General features: G+C 50.2%; 1 protein-coding gene across 1 annotated transcript in view; it reads left to right on the forward strand.

The window, feature by feature from the left end:
* The first annotated feature begins 77 nt into the window (after positions 1-77).
* Positions 78-18,514, forward strand: part of MPRIP (myosin phosphatase Rho interacting protein) — a 146,446-nt gene continuing 128,009 nt past the window's right edge. The window contains 1 exon segment of the mRNA XM_033184326.1: positions 78-588. Within this exon segment, the coding sequence (XP_033040217.1) occupies positions 466-588 (123 nt within the window). The 5' untranslated portion in view covers positions 78-465.

Consider the following 18,514-nt stretch of genomic DNA (forward strand, 5'->3'; position numbering starts at 1 on the left):
TCGCGTTGGGCGCGGCCCCGCCCCGTACGCCCCGGCACCTCCCCGCGCCCGGCCGCCCGCCCGCCCCGCCCGTAGTGCGTGAGGCGCTCCGCTCCCATTTGCAGCGGTCGCCGGGCGCCGAGGGCAGCGGCCGCGGCGCGGACTAGCCGGGCCGGCGGGCGACCGGCGCCTGAGAGGCGGGCCGCAGCGGGAAGCAGCGGGCCCGAGGCCGCGTCCATGGGCCCGCGGCGGCCGGGCGGCGGCGGTGCGGGCGGGAGCGGGGCGTCGCGCGCGCTGTGAGGCCCGGGCGGCGCAGGAACCTCGGCGCGTGCAGCGAGCCGCCGGCCGGGGAGGAGGCCGGGCCGGGCCTGCGGCGGGGCCGGCGAGGGATGCGGCGGCGGCCGCGCTGATCCCCGAGCCCGCCGGGAGCGCCAGGCCGGCCGGGCCTGCGCCTCCGCCGCCGCCGCCGCCGCCGCCGCGCCGACCATGTCGGCAGCCAAGGAGAACCCGTGCAGGAAATTCCAGGCCAACATCTTCAACAAGAGCAAGTGTCAGAACTGCTTCAAGCCCCGCGAGTCGCATCTGCTCAACGACGAGGACCTGACGCAGGTGAGCGACCGGGGCCGGCCGGGACACCTCTGTTCTGGGAACCGCGGACCGGGGGCAGAGGCGCCGCCAAGGGCTGCAGGGAAAATAAAAATGGAGCAGGGAAATGCGCGAGTCCTGGGGCATGGGGACGGGGACGGGAAGTGCATTGACAGAGCTGGGACAAAGGGAAAATCCTCGAGTATGCCGAAAAATAACATCCTTTCCCGTTCCCATTGCCCGGCTGTGTGATTCATGCTTTTTGGGTGACTCAAAAGTGCCTGGTTTCGCTTAGTAGGAACAAAGCGCTTAGTGATTGCATGCCGCTTGACGGGACCCTCCTCAGAGTCTGGCTTGGGACTGGACTTGGACTTGTCCAGCGAGAGTGGCCCAGGGGTCGGATTGTTGGGAAGGACTGTGGGCTTCCATCTAGTGGGACGCAGCCTGCCCCGATTCTGAATCAAAGTCACTGTCAAGGACTGGAGAGAGGTGAAGGGTGTCCAAGTCTGGCGAGGAGGGTCTTGTTCTTGAACTTAGGCTGACAGGCCGTAGTTGAGTGGGGAGCTGGGAGCAATTTCCTGGTCACTGGCCGAAGGGTGAGGAGACTTGTGGGTCCTCGGTAAAGTTGGTTTCTGTCTTCCAGCCTTATCTGTCAAACAGGGCTTTGAACTAGTTGCGGCTCCTAAACGTGCATTAGAGTCACAGCCATTAAACACAGAGTTCTGGGGCCCCCGCCCTGGAGTGATTTGGGAGATGGGGAATTCGTATTGATGAAAGGCTCCAAGAGGCTTGGCTGTGGTCACCGTGGCCCTTGGGAACCCCTGCAGTGATTGCTCTTTGAACTTCTAGTGTTCCAGGATTCCGAGCCTTGTGTACACCTCCTTGGGATGTGCCTGGGTACCCTCCCCACAGTCGTCATCTCCATCCTCTTCAGAGCTTCCTCTCAGCCTCCTGAATGAAGCCAGGGGAAGTCCCGTCACATTCCAGTCCAATGTGACCTAGTTGTAGCCACTGCTGTCGCAGAGGAACCCCTCAGACTGAAAACGAGTGAACTGACCTGGTTGTTTTTAATGCCACTTCAGTGCACCCAGGGTTTGACTTGTTTACCTGGCCGACTGGAGTAGGGTGGTGGGGCATGGGTTATGGCCTGGGGCACGGGACCTTTCTCTGAGGTCAGGTGTCCAACTACCAGGAAAAGATTCTTTTCATCTAAACCTCAAAAGCTTAACCAAACACTCAAGGCTGCAAAGTCATAGATGGTTAAGATACCAAGAGCTTTAAGGACGGTCAGCTTGGGATGGGTAGAACTCCTTTACTTCGGAGGGTGTTCTGGAGTATAAAGGAAAACTTGATTCCTTCTTCTCATCTGGATGCTTTTTTGGGGGAAACAGTTTATGCGATGAGGAGTTGTTAGGAGACTTTGCTTCAGGTCTTGGTTGTCACTTCCAGCTGTGTGACCTTGAACAAATAAATCCCTTTACCTCTATCTTAATTTCCTTATCTGTAAATTAGCAATCCTGGTCCCCAGCTTACCTCCTTCACTGAGCATTTGTGAAAAGCAAGAAACGATATTTTATGAAACTTTCTTCCTTTACAATTTAACAAACCAAAAAAACCTGTCACTTTAAGAAGTTTCTGGGCAAGGGTTGTTCTGAGAGAGGATTGTAAGTTTCCTGGTTATTCTAAGCAACTGCCAAAAGTGGTAAATTTACACCTCATAGGGGCTGTTTGCGAATTCTTAAGCTTGGATAAACTAGGATGGAATCTGCATGTTCGAGTCCAGTCTGCTAAGATTTTTAAAAATCTGTTGATTATTAATTGGATTCACGGGGAGAGGCACACTTAAAATACTGTACTCTCACTGTATTCAAAGTTGAATTGTGGGTTTTGAAACAGGCCTGAGACCTTCAGGGCACAACTTGGAATGGTAGTTTCTGAAATAATGAGTGGGGTTATTTGTGCTGGGACAGATTAGCCCAGCCTTCTACCTCCTGGGATCTTTCAGGAAGAAACTGCTCTTGAAAAGAGAGGAGGGAGACTCAGGGCTGTTGCCAACAGCCTTCTCTGCTGCTCTCTGCATCCGGCCCTCCCCCAGCCTCTCACTCTCATCCTTATGGCTCTATTAGAAAACCTCAACCAATCGGTTCCCATCAGTCTCCCCCAAGCCCCTGCTTCCTGCTGCCCCTCCCAGCCTCAAGCTTATTTTAGACCGTCAAAGCTGGAAGATACATCAGCCACCATCGAGGCCACCTCCTCTTTAAGAGGAGAAGATACTGGGTCCAGAGAGGTGGTGGGCAGCCTTGGCCGGCTTTTGCTCTTGAGATGTCATCTTCGCAGGAGCAGACATTTGTCTGAGCCTTTTGGTTTGAGGTTTATTTCCTCAACTGTAGGTTTTGTTTGTTTGTTTTTCCCCTAGAGAGGCACAGAAACCTCTTGCAGGGACTGTATTATGGCATCAGACCTGGAAGGGACTTGGAGATCAGCTAATGTAACCACTTCCTCTTACCGGTGAGAAGATTGAAACCCAGAGAAGGGAAGCTACTTGCCCAGTTCAGGGATGGAGCCAGGATTCTGAAGCCAATGTTAGTTTCCCTACTCCTGTTCAGGGTCTACAGTGGCCACGCCATGAGCACGTGATGAGGACAATAATGTCAGGGATGGTTATGTTGCAGGAGGTGCCTTGAGAATGCTGGCTTGCAGCAGAGGAGTTCTTTGCCTTTTCCTCCTCACGGGAATTCGGAGTAGTCTGGGATAAGTGATAAGTGACTGTCCTTTATTACTTGTTCCGGGCCCCTGTTCACAAAGTGTCATTTATCCTCCAGTTCTCTTGTGTGTTTCTCAGCGAAATATGGACTCAAATATACAGTTAAACCTTTTTATCCTGAACTGTGTGCATGTATTTGCTCTGCGACATGCTTTTTGTTTTCTGCTTAACAGCGTGTCAGCGTTCTTTTCATGGTGTTGCATATAAAGATGTCAGAACCATTTTGCATTTTGGGCCTTTAGGAGTGTACTATAATTTAACCTGTTTCCTTATTGATGGACATCAAGGTTGCTTACGGGTTTTGCTGTTACATACAGTGAATGTTTCAGCATACAGCCTTATAAATACTTTTGGATGTGTGTGCGTGCACGCATGAATGCAAGTATTTCTCTGGGGGCAGATACCTATAAATAGAATGGCTGGGTTGACATCAAGCGCATTAATTTTTTTTCAGATACCACGAAGTTGCCTTCCAAAAAAGGCTGTGTCATAACGTTTCCAGGACTGGATATTATCAAATGATTTAATTGTCTAATAATTTTCCTGATTACTGGCGAGGTTGAGCCTTTTTTAATACTATTTACTGAGTATTTTTGTTTCTTTTGTGGATTGCCTGTTCGTATTGCTTGCCCATTTTTCTGTCAGGTTAGTTTTTTCCCCCAGTTGATTTGTAGGGGCTTTCTATAAGTGCTTTAGGTCAGGGGTCTGCAAACTTTTTTGGTAAAAGGCCAAATAGCAAATATAATTTAGTCTCTGGAGTATATGGTCTCTGTGACAACTGTGCAGACTTTGCCGTCTCATCACAAAGGCAGCTGTAGACAACACATTAACGAATGAGTTCGTTATGAGTTATGAGTTCGAATGAGTTACTGTGTTCCAGTAAAACTTTATTTACCGGCAGGGTGCAGTGGCTCATGCTTGTAATCCCACCACTTAGGGAGGCTGAGGTGGGCGGATGACCTGAGGTCAGGAGTTCAAGAGCAGCCTGGCCAACATGGTGAAACCCTGTCTCTACTAAAAGTACAAAAATTAGCTGGGTGTGGTGGCACATGCCTGTAATCCCAGCTACTCCTTGGGAGGCTGAGGCCCGAGAATTGCCTGAACCCAGAAGGCAGAGGTTGCAGTGAGCCGAGATCGCGCCAGTGCACTGCAGCCTGGGCAACAAAGTGAGACTCCTTCTCAAAAAAGTAATAATAATAAAAAATTTAAAAAACTATATTTACAAAAACAGGCAGTTGGCATGATGTGTGGCCTGTGAGCCATGGTTTGCTGACCCTGCACTAGATACTAGTCCGATGCTTGCTGTGTATTGCAGGTATTTTTTCCCAGAATGTCACTTGTCTTTTATATGTGGTCGTTTTTCTTTTTCATAATATGAATGCAGTTGTCTGTTTTTTGTTTTTTTATAGTTTGTAGTTTTAATGTCATGTTTAAGGCCTACTTTCCAAGATTCGTAAAATAATTTCTCATATTCTTTTATAGCTATTTTTATGCTTAGCTTTTTAAACTATCAGACTTGTTTTTTAGGAAAATAGTTTTGGCTAAAGGTGGTAGATCTACTGGAGGCTATTAAAGTAAGTAAATTACAATCAATGCCTTCTCTCCAGATCAGTGCTGATGAGGATGGAAGGAATCAGACTCTAGGGACAGGATGTTGTTGATTGATCAGAGGTGGGTGTTGAGGAACCTGGGGTACCTCTAAAGGTACTTAGAAGTACCTTTAACAGAGATTGAGAAGAACAGATTTGGAGTAAATAGGGGGGATGGGGAGGGGTAAAAAATAATATGGTAAGTTTGACCCTATGGACATAGAGGGAGGCTGGGTTGGAATTCTTAAGTCTTGGATGTGGAGGTGGTTGCTGAAATCATGGGAGTGAGTGTGAGCACTCAGGAGGCTGCATAGAGTGAAAGGAGAGGAACCAACCTAGGGAGCCCCCATGTAGTGGGCAGGCAGAAGGGGAACAGGTGCAGAGGCCGGGAGGTGAATCAGAGGGGTGGGTGTTAGTGGGAGAAGCAGGTCTGGAACCCAGGGTGCTCAGCTTCTACATCCATGTGGGCTCCCAGCAGGTGTTGATCTGCGGGTGACGTCTCATTCTCCTGCTGACTGTGTAACTTCAGGCATTGCCTCTGTGGAAGGAGCCTGCAAGCTTCTTTCTAGTTCTTTGTCTAGCCTTGTTTTTTTGTGGGACCTTGGCTGGGTCATTTCATTGCTCAGGCCTCTGTTTTCCCACCTGGGAATGAGCTTGTTTTTGATCTCTCCCAGGGTTCTTAGTCTTCCTGGTATGATTCTGCCTTCGCTGTGCCCATACCCCACACTGCCAAGGCTGCGGGGGCCTTGGGTGGGAATTTCAGACATAGAGGGTGTGGGCCAGGACGAGGTCTTAGGGAAGCATTTCATCAAGTTTCCCTTTGTTCCTGTAGACATTCATAGAAGTTCTTTTTTTTTTTTTTTGAGACGGAGTCTTGCTCTGTCGCCAGGGCTGGAGTGCAGTGGCCGGATCTCAGCTCACTGCAAGCTCCGCCTCCCGGGTTCACGCCATTCTCCTGCCTCAGCCTCCCGAGTAGCTGGGACTACAGACGCCCGCCACCTCGCCCGGCTAGTTTTTTGTATTTTTTAGTAGAGACTGGGTTTCACAGTGTTCGCCAGGATGGTCTCGATCTCCTGACCTCGTGATCCGCCCGTCTCGGCCTCCCAAAGTGCTGGGATTACAGGCTTGAGCCACCGCGCCCGGCCGACATTCATAGAAGTTCTAAGGCATAGGACTTACTGATTTGACTTAATGTGTATCTCAGAAACAATGGGGAGATTTCGCATCCCCTTTGTAGAAGATCTGTAACAGGAGTTGGTGTGTTGCTTGGCAGGGAATATGTCAGAAATCTCAGACACACAAAGTCCCATTTCAAATGGCCAAGCACCATGAGAAATGCTCAGCGTTGTCATCAGTGAAACCCAAATTGAAACCACAGTGAGATATCACTTTATACCTGTCAGGATGGCTAGAATTTAAAAAAACAAACAAAAAAAAGGATATAACATGTTGGCAAGGATGTGAAGAGGTTATAACCTTTGCGCATTGCTGGTGGGAATGAAACGGTGTAGCTGCTGTGGAAACAGTTTGGGGGTTTCTCAAAAAGTTCAGCATAGAACCTACCACATGAGCCAACATTCCCACTAGGTATGTGCCCAGGAGAATTGAGGACAGGTGTATTCAAACAAATAACTTGCATGCAAATGTTCATAACAGCACTACTCACAATAACCAAAAGGTGGCAACAATCCAAGAGTCCATCCACTAATGAGTAGATAAGCAAATCATAGTGTATCCATACCATGGAATATCATTCAGTTCTAAGAAGGAGCGAAGTACTGAGACATGCTACAACGTGGACGAACCTAGAAAACATTGTGCTAAGAAGCAGACATGAAAGGTCATGTGTCACATACTGTATGATTCCATTTGTGTAAAATGTCCAAAACAGGTAAATCTGTAGAAACAGAAAGCAGATTGTTTGTTGCCAGAGCCTGAGGGTTGGGTGGGCGATGTGGAGTGACTTCTAATGAGATTGGGGTTCTATTTTGGGGGTGATGAAATGTTTTGGAATTAGATAAAAGTACTGGTTGCACAACATTGTGAAATGTACTAATTGCCACTGAATTGTTCACTTTCAAGTGCTCCTTGACTTATGATGGGACTTATGGTGGGGGTACATCCAGGTAAACCCATCAGACCTATCACAAAGTCAAAATTGTAAGTCAGGGACTATCTGTACAAGAATCGCTCTCACACACACACACCTGCCTTCTGCTCCTTGTGTCACCCGGAGTGAATATCTGATTGTTTCTAGAGTCTAGACCAGGGCTTGGCAATTTTTTTTTTTTTTTTTTTGAGACGGAGTCTCGCTCTGTTGCCCAGGCTGGAGTGCAGTGGCCGGATCTCAGCTCACTGCAAGCCCCGCCTCCCGGGTTTAGGCCATTCTCCTGCCTCAGCCTCCCGAGTAGCTGGGACTACAGGCGCCCCCCACCTCGCCCGGCTAGTTTTTTGTATTTTTTAGTAGAGACGAGGTTTCACTGTGTTAGCCACGATGGTCTCGATCTCCTGACCTTGTGATCCGCCTGTCAGGCCTCCCAAAGTGCTGGGATTACAGGCTTGAGCCACCGCGCCCGGCCAGCAATTTTTTTTTTTTTAAAGGACTCTTCTTTTATCCTGGGGAACTCCTTCCCCAAGCCACTCTTTGCCATCTGAATGACACAGTTGGACCAGGTCAGTGGTTTTCAAGCTTTCATCAAATCCCGGAGCCTTTTACTCAAAGGAATCTTGTATATTTTAGGTTTTGCAGGCCAGTAGGCAAAAATCGAGGAGGTTGTGTAGGCTATAGCCATTTAAAAATGTAGAAGCCAGTCTTGGTTTTGGGATCTTAGAAAAGCAGGTGATGGGCCGATTTGGCACAGGGGCACAGTGTGCCACCCCTCAGTTAGACCAGCCCTGTCATTTAGAGCTCTAATGGAAGCCACATAGGAACTTTTAAATTTTCTAGTGGCTACATTAAAAAAGTAAAAAGAAGGGCCAGGTGCAGTGGCTCACGCCTATAATCTCAGCACTTTGGGAGGCTGGGATGGGTGGATCATGAGGTCAGGAAATCAAGACCATCCTGGCTAACATAGTGAAACCCCGTCTCTACTAAAAAAAAAAATACAAAAAAATTAGCCGGGCGTGGTGTTGGGCATCTGTAGTCCCAGCCACTGTGGAGGCTTAGGCAGGAGAATGGTGTGAACCTGGGAGGCGGAGCTTGCAGTGAGCCGAGATCCCGCCACTGCACTCCAGCCTGGGTGACAGAGCGAGACTCCGTCTCAAAAAAAAAAAAAAAATAAGAGGTGAAATTAATTTTAATTATATTTTATTTAACCAGACATATCCAAAATACTGTGATTTCACCATGTAAAAAAGTTATGACGTGCGCATTTTACCTTACAGCACATTTCAGCTCAGACCAGCCACTTTCCCACTGCTTAGTAACCCAGTGGTGTGGCTGCTGCCTACAGTCCTGGCGGCAGCCCTGGGGTGCCACAGGTGGTCGTGAGTTTCCTCCTCCCTCCCTTGGGCCCTGGGTTGGAAGGTTTCTGGAGTGCTGCTTCTCTGGGACTTGTTACTCCTTTTGGTGTCCCCACTCCTCCTTGGCCCTTGGTGTCTATTGCCAACTTTTGAAGTTTCTTTCTTTGACTGTCACGTCTTTGATGGCATCTTTTGGTGTGTTGGAAGTTCTTTTCTGGGCTGTGATCCCCACTCCCTGCCCAGAGGCAGAGTTTATGGGGAGAAGGGAGGAGGGTCCTGGCCAGGGCCTCAGGTCTGTCCCGTGGGGGAGCAGGTGAGGACCTTGGGGGGCAGGCTGGCTTATCCCTCTCTAGACTGGACATGCGATGTTCCAGCATTATGTAGTTGCACCCTAGCTTTTTTCCCTGGGTTCTAGCCTGTTACCTGACCTTTTCCTCTGAGTTCTGTTTCCCTTGCCACGCAGAAGGACTATAGTCCAAGGCCTGTGTTCTCTTCCTGACAAAAATGTGCAGGGTGACCCTGGAAGGTGACTTATGTCTCCCACCTGTAAAGCGGGTGCCTGCCTTCTCTTTGCAGGGGAGGAGTAGTGTGCTAATGGAATGGAGGGGTTCCTGAACCCACCATGTGGTGAGGGATGTTCCAGGAAGCACGTTGGCTGCCGCCTCTGGGGGAAGTAGCCTTTCTTTGGGCAATCTCATGCTCTTTAGCAGAAATAAAGAAATTCAACTCGGAATGTTTAAATTGTTCCAAGCTGCCACTTAGTCTTGAAAGAGGGAGAGAGCGGGGCAGCGAGGCGCAGGGAAAGACATCCTGCTACTGGACATGGAGGATCATTGGGTACTAATTTGGAAGCATCTGACCTAAGAAAACGGGCTCTTCTTTTATCCTGGGAAACTCATTCCCCCAGCCACTCTTTCCCAGCTGAATGACACAGTTGGACGAGGTGGATGGTTTTCAAGCTTTCACCAAAAGCAGTGCGGCTCTGGGCAATGCAGCCAAAGCCTGGAGCTTGGCCTCCCATCCTGGGGGGGCGGGTGGGCGGGGAGGGGGAGGGCCTCTGGTCATCTCTGGGGCCACTTGGGGCAGGTTCAAAAACTCTGCCCTAGATTTTGTGCTTTTTCCAGTTTTAGCAATTGAGGCAGTCTCATAGCTGCTCTGGGTTGGAAACCCAATGCCCTACCCACCGCTCTCAAGGCATTGTCACTTCCATTGGGGGCAGGAGCACCTGGGGGGTTGATTCACTGACATTTTGTCTCTGGAAGCTGGAACTGCAATCTTCCAAACCACTCACTGGTTTTCTCAGTCAGGGTCATCCTAGTTCACATGAAACCACAGCCTGTTTTTGCCTGGAGCCTGTAACCCATCTGGCTGCTTCCCCTTGGGCGCAGCTTGGCGGTTGCATGCTGTGCTGGAGGTGGCCCTGGTGTCAGAGCTGCCTTGCAGCAAGACTCTGAGTGGATGGGCCTGCTGGATCCTTTGAATCTCTACCTACTATATCGTATCATAGCCCGTGATTTCACACATACCTCAGCAGGCAACGGTTGCCAGCAGGGCTGGTGGCAGCAAGGCCTCCCTCAGAGGAGGGGACACTGAGTTTTCAGAGAGCTTGAGCGACCTGCTCAAGGTCACTGAGCTGCTCAGTGATGGGGCCGTGATACAGAGCTCAGTTCCGTGAGGCTCCCATGCCGGAGTCCACCCTGACTCCAGACTCATCCTCCCTGTCTTTGGGAAGGCCACTTTGCTTTGTAAAACTCCTTAGTGTTTTTGTTTGGCTCGGGGCAGATGGGTGGTAGGGAGATTGGTATATTGCAATGCTGCAGAGTAAATCACAGCTGTTTCCTAGACTGCTAGTTCCTAGCCCTGGAAAGAGGGACCTGCCGGGGCTGTCTGTACCCGCTCTCGCCGCCTTTCCCCCACATTATTTAGGTGAGGAATTGTCTTCAGTTAGCAGATGGAGCCTCCAAGACCTGGAGAGGTTCAGCAGAAGAGGTTCAGCCACCTGCCTAGGTCACAGGAAGGCCAGCATGGTTTTTTCCAAAGTCCTGTTTGGCCACCTTGTCTCTGATAAGTGTTAACCTTTGCTATCAGGAACAGGGCCTTGCCCCAACTTGGACTCCTTAGTTATTGAGTGTGTGGCAGGGTGTGTGTGTGAGTGGCGCAGGCTGTTGTGCAGGGCATCGCCCAGGTCTTCTCCTCTCCTCCGCCTCGGGGTGCCCCACATCCCCAACGTGGGCTACTGGCCTAGGCAGCAACCACACCTTTGGCAAAGCTCTGAACAGGAAGCACAATTTTTTCCCCTGAAAGAGGAATTCAGAATCAGGAAATAGCTTTGTCCTTGATCTCTGTAGTTTCTAAGGCACTGGTTTTAACAGACCCATAAGCAACCATGGCGCACTTTCCACACAAGATTTCTGACCTCCTCATGGTCCTGCCCGTAGATAAAGGGGCCAAGGGAAGGGGGAGCAGCTGCAGGAAGCCCCAGCTGAGCCAGAGAAAGGGGCCATGTCTCCTGGGTCTCCTGATGCCATACCCAGAGCCTCACTATCAGGACTGGGTGAGCCACTTGGGGCTCAGGAGCCTCAGGGCCCCAGGAGGGGTGGTTCAGGGCATTTGTATGGCTTCTGCTTGGGGACCTGCTCTGACCTAGAAATCTGACACAGTCCCACTTTTCATTTCAGTGTGCCCAGGCAAGGGAATTGGGATGGTGGCGAGCCTAGATTTGAGTTTCCATTCTAGCTCCATTTTCCATGCTGATGGAGCAAGTTACTTACAGCTGAGGCATCTGTGCCCCTCATCTGAAAACTGGGGGGTTATAATAATAGTGCCCATGGCTTTAAGTCCTGATAAGGATGCTGGAAGATGCTTGCAGAGTCCTCAGCAACCGCAGGATCTGTGGCAAGGGCAGAGTTTGGAAATACTGGGTTATATGGTGGGTGCTTAGTAAATGGGGTCCGTTTTATCATCAATAAACCATGCAGTATGGAGCCATGTGTGGTACACGGATCTTGCCCTTGGGAAGCTCTCACTTAGCATGCTGGCCCATCCGCTCTTGAATGTCCACCATGGGCCAGGGGCAGTGCAGAGAGCGCCAGGTCCCCATCCCTCTTAGGCTCCTGCTGAGAAAACAGCCCAGGAGGGGGACCTTTCACTGTGATTTTGTGGGCGAGCGAGCCCTCAAACCTGTTTCTCTGTGTCCCATGCCCATTAAACAGAAGCTCAGGCCCATGCCCATTAAACAGGCACTCAGGCTGTCTCCTCTCCCACTGAGCTGCTCTGCACCACCCTAGCAGCTTCCTCATGTCAGCCCCTTGAGGACTGGAAGGAAGTAGTCAGTTTGCCTTCTGTGTGTTTGATTTTTCAGAATGAATAAGTACAGTAAGTCCTCACCATCGTTGATAGGCTTTTGGAAACTGCTACTGTAAGCAAAACAACACACAACCAAACCAATATTATCATAAGCTAATTGATATAAACAAGATTTAAGTTTCTATGGCATATTTCAGGTTACAAAAAAAAATCAAACTTCTAAATAAAGATCCAAAATATTTCTAATATTAAACATGGAAATACATGTGAGCTATTACATACATTTTTCAGGAAGATGAATAAAAATAAGTAAGATCATTATTTATCCAGGTTTGGTGAATCAGTGAGTGATGACAGTCATGGTGGTGGTTAAATCAAGGCATAAATGTCTGCAAAGTGAAAGTTGTAAGGCACACCTCGTACTACCAGGAAGTTCAAAAACAAGAACAAAAGTGGCGGGCTCGCTGAGTGCTTCTTACTGCATAGTTTATTGTCATGTATTTGTGTGATCATCGTAGACTTGATGACTTTTTAGTTGGCAGTTACCTATATTCATTCATTCATTCATTTTCCAGTTCGCTTATTCCAGTTCAGTGCCATCGGTGGCTGGAGCCTCTCCCAGGGCATAAAGCCTGGACAGGATGCTGTTCCATCACAGGACACATGGTACCCACACCTGCTCGGACTGGGACCACTTAGATGTCCAGTTTACTGAATGTGCACATCTCTGAGATGTGAAAGAAAGAAAGCAGAGTACACAGAGAAAACCCACAGAGTTGTGAGAGCACACAAACTCCACACAGACAGTGGGTGCAGGAATTCTTTTTTTTTTTTCTTAACATTGTTATAACAAATCAGTGTTGAATGAAATGACATTATTTGAGGACCTGCTGTGTAAGGACTGAACTCATTTTAAGAATTTTTTTTTTTTTTTTTTGAGACGGAGTCTCGCTCTGTCGCCCGGGCTGGAGTGCAATGGCCGGATCTCAGCTCACTGCAAGCTCCGCCTCCTGGGTTTACGCCATTCTCCTGCCTCAGCCTCCCGAGTAGCTGGGACTACAGGCGCCCGCCACCTCGCCCGGCTAGTTTTTTGTATTCTTTAGTAGAGACAGAGTTTCACCGTGTTAGCCAGGATGGTCTTGATCTCCTGACCTTGTGATTCGCCCGTCTCGGCCTCCCAAAGTGCTGGGATTACAGGCTTGAGCCACCGCGCCCGGCCTCATTTTAAGAATTTTTAGGTCAGGTGCTGCGGCTCACACCTGTTATCCCAGAACTTTGAGAGGCCAAGGTGGGCAGATTGCTTGAGCCCAGGAGTTTGAGATCAGCCTGGGCAAGACAGGAAACCCTGTCTCTACAAAAAAGTAAAAAACATAGCCAAGCATGGTGGCACATGCCTGTGGTCCCAGCTACTTGGGAGGCTGAGGTAGAAGGATCACCTGAGGCAGGAGGTGGAGGTTGCAGTGAGCTGAGATCACGCCACTGCACTCCAACCTGGGTGACAGAGCGAGACCCTGTATCAAAAAAAAAACAAAAAAAAATTTTTTTAGAGAGTAGGAAGTGAAGGGACCAGGCGTCATCAGCTTAGGATTTAACATTAGAGGCCACTTCTGTGCCCCTGTCAAGCCCAGAGAAGTCATGCAGGTCCCATGAAGGGCAGAGCAGATCCTAATTTTAGGAATTTCTTTGAAGGGAATATAAGTTGCCATGGGCAGTGTGGGAGAAGATTAAGAGAAGCCATGCTTATCCCACTCATATCCGTGGAGCAACTGCCTGGCAGTTGCCTGGGAAGGAAAATCCTTGTGCTGGGCCTGGTTGAAATGCCCAAGGAAGGTAGAGAGGAGGCCAGAGCTGGGGAGCAGGGTCTAGTCCCAAATCACTGGGTGGCTGGGAGATCTGGCCAGGACGTTTCATGACCCCCTGGTCACCAGTGTTGAGTGGGTCCCCTTAGCTGGCAGGCAGGTCCTTCCAGCCTCTCTGTCCACCCCACCCCCAGCCTTTACAAGTCATTCACCCTTGCAGGGAAGGGAGCCTCTGCTAAGGGGACCCTTCTGTGAGATCTAAACAAGAGGAGTCTCTTCTTTTGAACCCGAGAACGAGCTCTTCTAACAGACAGATGTCACCTCGGCAGACAGCCCACTACTTCTCAATTCCACATCTCCCTTCCCGCCTGGAAACCCTGTGAGCCTGGGAGCTTAGGAGTCCTCTTCCCGGGGGCTCGGCCAGCTAGCACCTGGCCTTCTATGATGTGGAGGTTTTCCTATACGGAAATTGCTGAAGAGTGGCCTGCCCTGGCATTGTTTTGTTGCGCTGTTGGTAGTATTCATAGCTGACAGGAATTGCCCTGTGCCAGGCCACTATTAGCTCATTTATATTTCCAGCAGCGTCAGAAGGCGGAGATAAGAGAAGGGTAGAGAGAGGTAGTATAATATGCCTAGAGCAGCTCCTCTGTTGGCAAAGCCAGGAGGAAACCCAGCTGTGGGACTCCGGGCCTTCCCTGTCTCCACATGACCCGAGAGGACTGAGCTTGGCCTTGAAACCATCACTCTCTGGCTGTGTGTGGCCCCCTTGTCCCCTAGTGTCCAGGAGCGGGGCTGACCATCTTGGTGTGTGCGGGGAAGGGTGGGGCTGACCTCGTTTAGCTTTCCTGTCTCTTTTTTGCTCCTCCTTCCACCATGCTTCTGTCCTACCTGTTTCTGAATGGGAAGGATGGCTTTTTGAGGAACAGGGTGTGACTCTTCCCTGCAAAGATGTTGCCCCAGAAATTTGTCCCCACGCATTCTCCAGCTCTCTTCCCTTTGCCATGAATGGTGTCATGTTCCAAAAATCCTGTGGCCATGGGCTGTTTGTCAAGACCGAACAGGGAAGAGGCTTTTAAAATGTCACTTTCCCCCTACAGTGGGGAGCTGGGGCTGGGCTTGCAGGACATGTGTGTGGGCAGAGAGGGGCCAGGAGCCCAGTGGGAGTCAAGGGAGAGTTTACAGCCGTCCAGCAGCTGTGGGCCCTGTGTCCCTGTGCTATGATGGGGTGAACTGTGTGTGTGGTTTCTTGGTTTTGAGGGTTTTTTTTTTTTTTAGGTGAAATTCATGCAACATAAAATTAACCATTTTAACATGTACAGTTCCATTGCATTTAGCATATTCACAGTATTGTACAACTACCACCCCTCTTCAGTTGAAAACATTTCCATTGCTCCAAAAGAACCCCCCCCACCTTAACTATTAAGCAGTTCCCCCACCTTTAGTCCCCAGCAACTACAAATCTGCTTTGTGCCTCTATGGAGTTACCTATTCTGGAAATTTCATCAAAACAGAATCATACCATACCATATGTGCCCTTTTGTCTCTGGTGTCTTGGATTTGGCCTAATACTTTCAAGTTCATCCACCTTGTAGCACAGGTCAGAATTCATTCCTTGTATGGATGGTGGACACTGGGATTGCTTCACCCTTTTGGCTGTTGTGGATAGTGCTGCTGTGAACACAGGTGTGTGGGCATTTGTCTGAACACCTCATTTCAGCTCTTTTGAGTGGACCCCAGGAGAGGACTTGCTGGCCTGTGACCGTTCTGTCAGTGAGCTATTTGGCATCAGCACCTGGAGCCAGATGTCAGCCCTGCAGACTGCTGGGTGGGAGGACTATGGGTGGGTCCCAAATAGTGCCCGCCCAGAGCCTGGTGCTCTTCACAGAGGAGTCTGGGATGGAAACTGGGTTCCTGGAACATCCCTCAAGAGTCGCACACACAAAGTGCCACCATGAGGCAGTGGCACAGGGGGCCATGCAGGTGCAGGGGTGGCTCAGCTACTCGGAGGTTCACGCCTTCTTTCTTCCCTTTTTGTCTGACCTGAAGATCAGCTGAGCTGCCAAGAAAGAGGCAAGTTAATCCTTAAACATTGTTGGAAGGAGAGCTGTGGGGCATGGGAGTTGAAGGCTGGCGACCCCAAGGAGATGTGGTGCCTTCCCAGTGCTAGGTGCTGGGAGCTGCTGGCAGAGGGCCCACAGAGACCCACAGTGGTCCCCAGAGGACCTTGGGCTCAGCTAGAGGGAAAAGGCCTTTGCTGCGCTGTTCATCACTGTTACCAGTTTTCAAGCTTTATTTCTTTGGCAGCAGAACACCCACCCCCTTGAAATGAAACATGGAGCTCACATATATGATGCGTGAATGTTCTCATGTTGAAGCTCAGGAAGAGAAATGGCACGAGCTATGAGACCACCCTGACCCCCACGCGCTGCCCCATCCTACACCTGAGGTGGCCCCTGAAGCATGACCTCCAGGGATCTTCACAGTTTGAAAAACCGCTGATGTACTCTAATACTTGCAGTAATATTTTTTAATATAATGCAATATCGGATGTACAAAAAAGGATACAAGCAGCATACATTTACAGTATACATCTGAATAATAAAAATGAATGCTCATGAACCTGCCACCTGACTTAAGAAAGAGAACACTGACATCCAGTCAAAGCATCCTTCATGCCCCTCCCCAGTGGTATCCCTTTCACAGGGGTGACCTGGGATGATTTAGGGGTGGGAGCCGAGGCCCAGGTGGGTAGCTCAGGCATTGCCCTTCACGCCAGTGCTGGTTGAGCTGTTCTAGGGAACACGGACAGAAGCACATTCCAGTGGAGTCCCCTGCTTTTCTGACTCCTCCACAGGCTCAGGGACGTTATTCCTATGGCACAGTAAAGATGCTTATGTTTGTGGTCCTTCAAGCCCTTCTTTGCAAGCAGGGACCCAGGGAGAGGACTCCAGTGGCCATGGGGAGCAGGGACCTAGGGAGGAGATCTAAGACCATGGGGAATGGGGACCCAGGACTATCAGGAGTAGGGACCCCAGGAGGGGAGCTCCAGAGCTGTGAGGAGTGGGGACACAGGGAGGAGAGCTCCTGAGCTGTGGGGAGTGAGGACCCGGGGAGTGGAGCTCTAGGGCTGTGGAGAGTGGGGACCTGGGGAAGACAGCCCCAGGGGCCGTGGAGAGTAGGGACCCAGGGAGGAGAGCTTCAGGGGCTGTGGGGAGTGGGGACCCAGGGAAGGCTCCAGGTCTATTGGGAAACAGGTGTTGCCTCTGTCGCAGCCCCTCCTCCTGTCCTCCTCAACAAGGCAGAGGTCCGCATTGTTGAGAGAAAGGTTTTCCTGTCTGCCTGTGCCTTGGAGTCTGTTTCATTTCCAGATGGACCGTATGTAACACAGCCACCAGGAGCAAGTCTGGAGTTAGACGTCACCTTTTAAGGCAGTACTGTTGGATAGAAAGGACTCGAGTAGAAACCAGGAGATAGACTCAAACACGTGTTTGTGTTTGGGCACGTGGCAACTGAGAAGTGGGATCAGCAGGGCTGCTCCCTAACAAAGGTGCAGAAGGGGTGGGGATGTGCTAGGGGAGTGGGTGGCTAGGCCAACAGTTCTCAAACTTTCTGGGTTCCAGACCCCTTTATGCTCTTGATTATTGAGGCCCTCAGAATGCTTTAGTTTACCTGGGTTATGTCCATGGGTATTTCTTGTATTCTTTAGAAGTTAAAACTGAAAAAGTTTAAACTATTCATGAATTCACTTAAAAGTAACAATAAGCCTATTACATAGTCATATAAGTAACATATATTCTGAAAAATAACTTTTCTAAAACAAAAAATTTGCTGAAAAGCCCCACATTTTTAACTCTTTGCAGAGCTCTTTACTGTCTGTCATAATGAAAGACAGCTGGGTTCTCAGAACTTCTGCAGTCTGTGGCCATAGCATGTCCTGTGTAGCCTTTGGGCAGCTCTACTGTACACTCATGAAAGAGTGAGAGAGGAGTCAAAGGATGTCTTAGTATTTTTATTAAAATGGTTTTGACTCAGGGACCTCAAAAAGGGCCTCAGGGACTCCCACCTTTGCAGAACACTGGTTGAGCTTAAGTTGGGCCATGGGCCTGAGGAGCTTGCTGGCCTCGATAGGAGGGGCAGTGCAGTTCACTTCCAGGCTGCGCTGCTGCCTTGGGGCCTGCTTGGCTGTGGCTGTGTCAGCTTCCCGTAGGTGGTGTCCCCTGACTTCCATTTCTGAAGTCTGTCATTTGCCCACTCCCAGGGAAGTCTCCCAAACTCCTCCCCTTTTCTACCCAGCATGGTGCTGAGTTCCTTTCCCTTTGCACCACCTTTCGTGCCTTTGTCTCCTTGTTGGTGTTCCCAGAGGCTTTGCGATCTTTGCATCAGGGGCCTTGGCGGAGGCTGGTAGACATCAGGGGCATCCCTGATCTGCCTCCATAGAGAGCAGCAGAATGCAGGGGCGGGGAGTGGCCCAGTTGGGAGGTGAGCCAATTTCAGTCTGCAGGGGCTGGGGTGGGCACGGCTGTTCTGAGTTCTGGGACCAGCAGTCCTGGCATAATTAGCAGAATCCATTTTCCTTCCCCAACTACCCCAATTAAGACAATAAATTACGTTGAGCACCTTACTGATGAGGCTCTGAAGTAGGTGGCTTATTGGCCCAGCTTTTCCTGGGGGTGGGTGGAGGTGGTAGCCTGCACCCGGGTTTGATGTCTTTGCACAGGTAGGAAAGAGTCCTTCTGGAGGACAGCCCCCAATCTCTGCCAGCTTCCTGAACTCCTGCGCGGCTGACCAGGCTGTGTGCTGCGGAAGGGTGTTCTGTGGCTGGCTCATCCAGAAGTAAAGGCTGTAGGGCTCTTCCTTCCATGTGTGCCTCATGGGCAATGTGTTTTGGGGCACCACTGGGTCCCTAAGCTCCCACTTGCAGCCTCCCAGGGCCGTGGCCCCAGTTGCATGGATGTGGGGCAGAACTGAGTGCTTTGCTGGTGAGGACCAGACCCCTCCCCCTGGGAGCACGTCTCGCTGGGGAATATACC

Source organism: Trachypithecus francoisi, unplaced genomic scaffold, assembly GCF_009764315.1.
Source record: "Trachypithecus francoisi isolate TF-2019V2 unplaced genomic scaffold, Tfra_2.0 Lachesis_group20, whole genome shotgun sequence".
Taxonomy (NCBI): Eukaryota; Metazoa; Chordata; class Mammalia; order Primates; family Cercopithecidae; genus Trachypithecus; species Trachypithecus francoisi.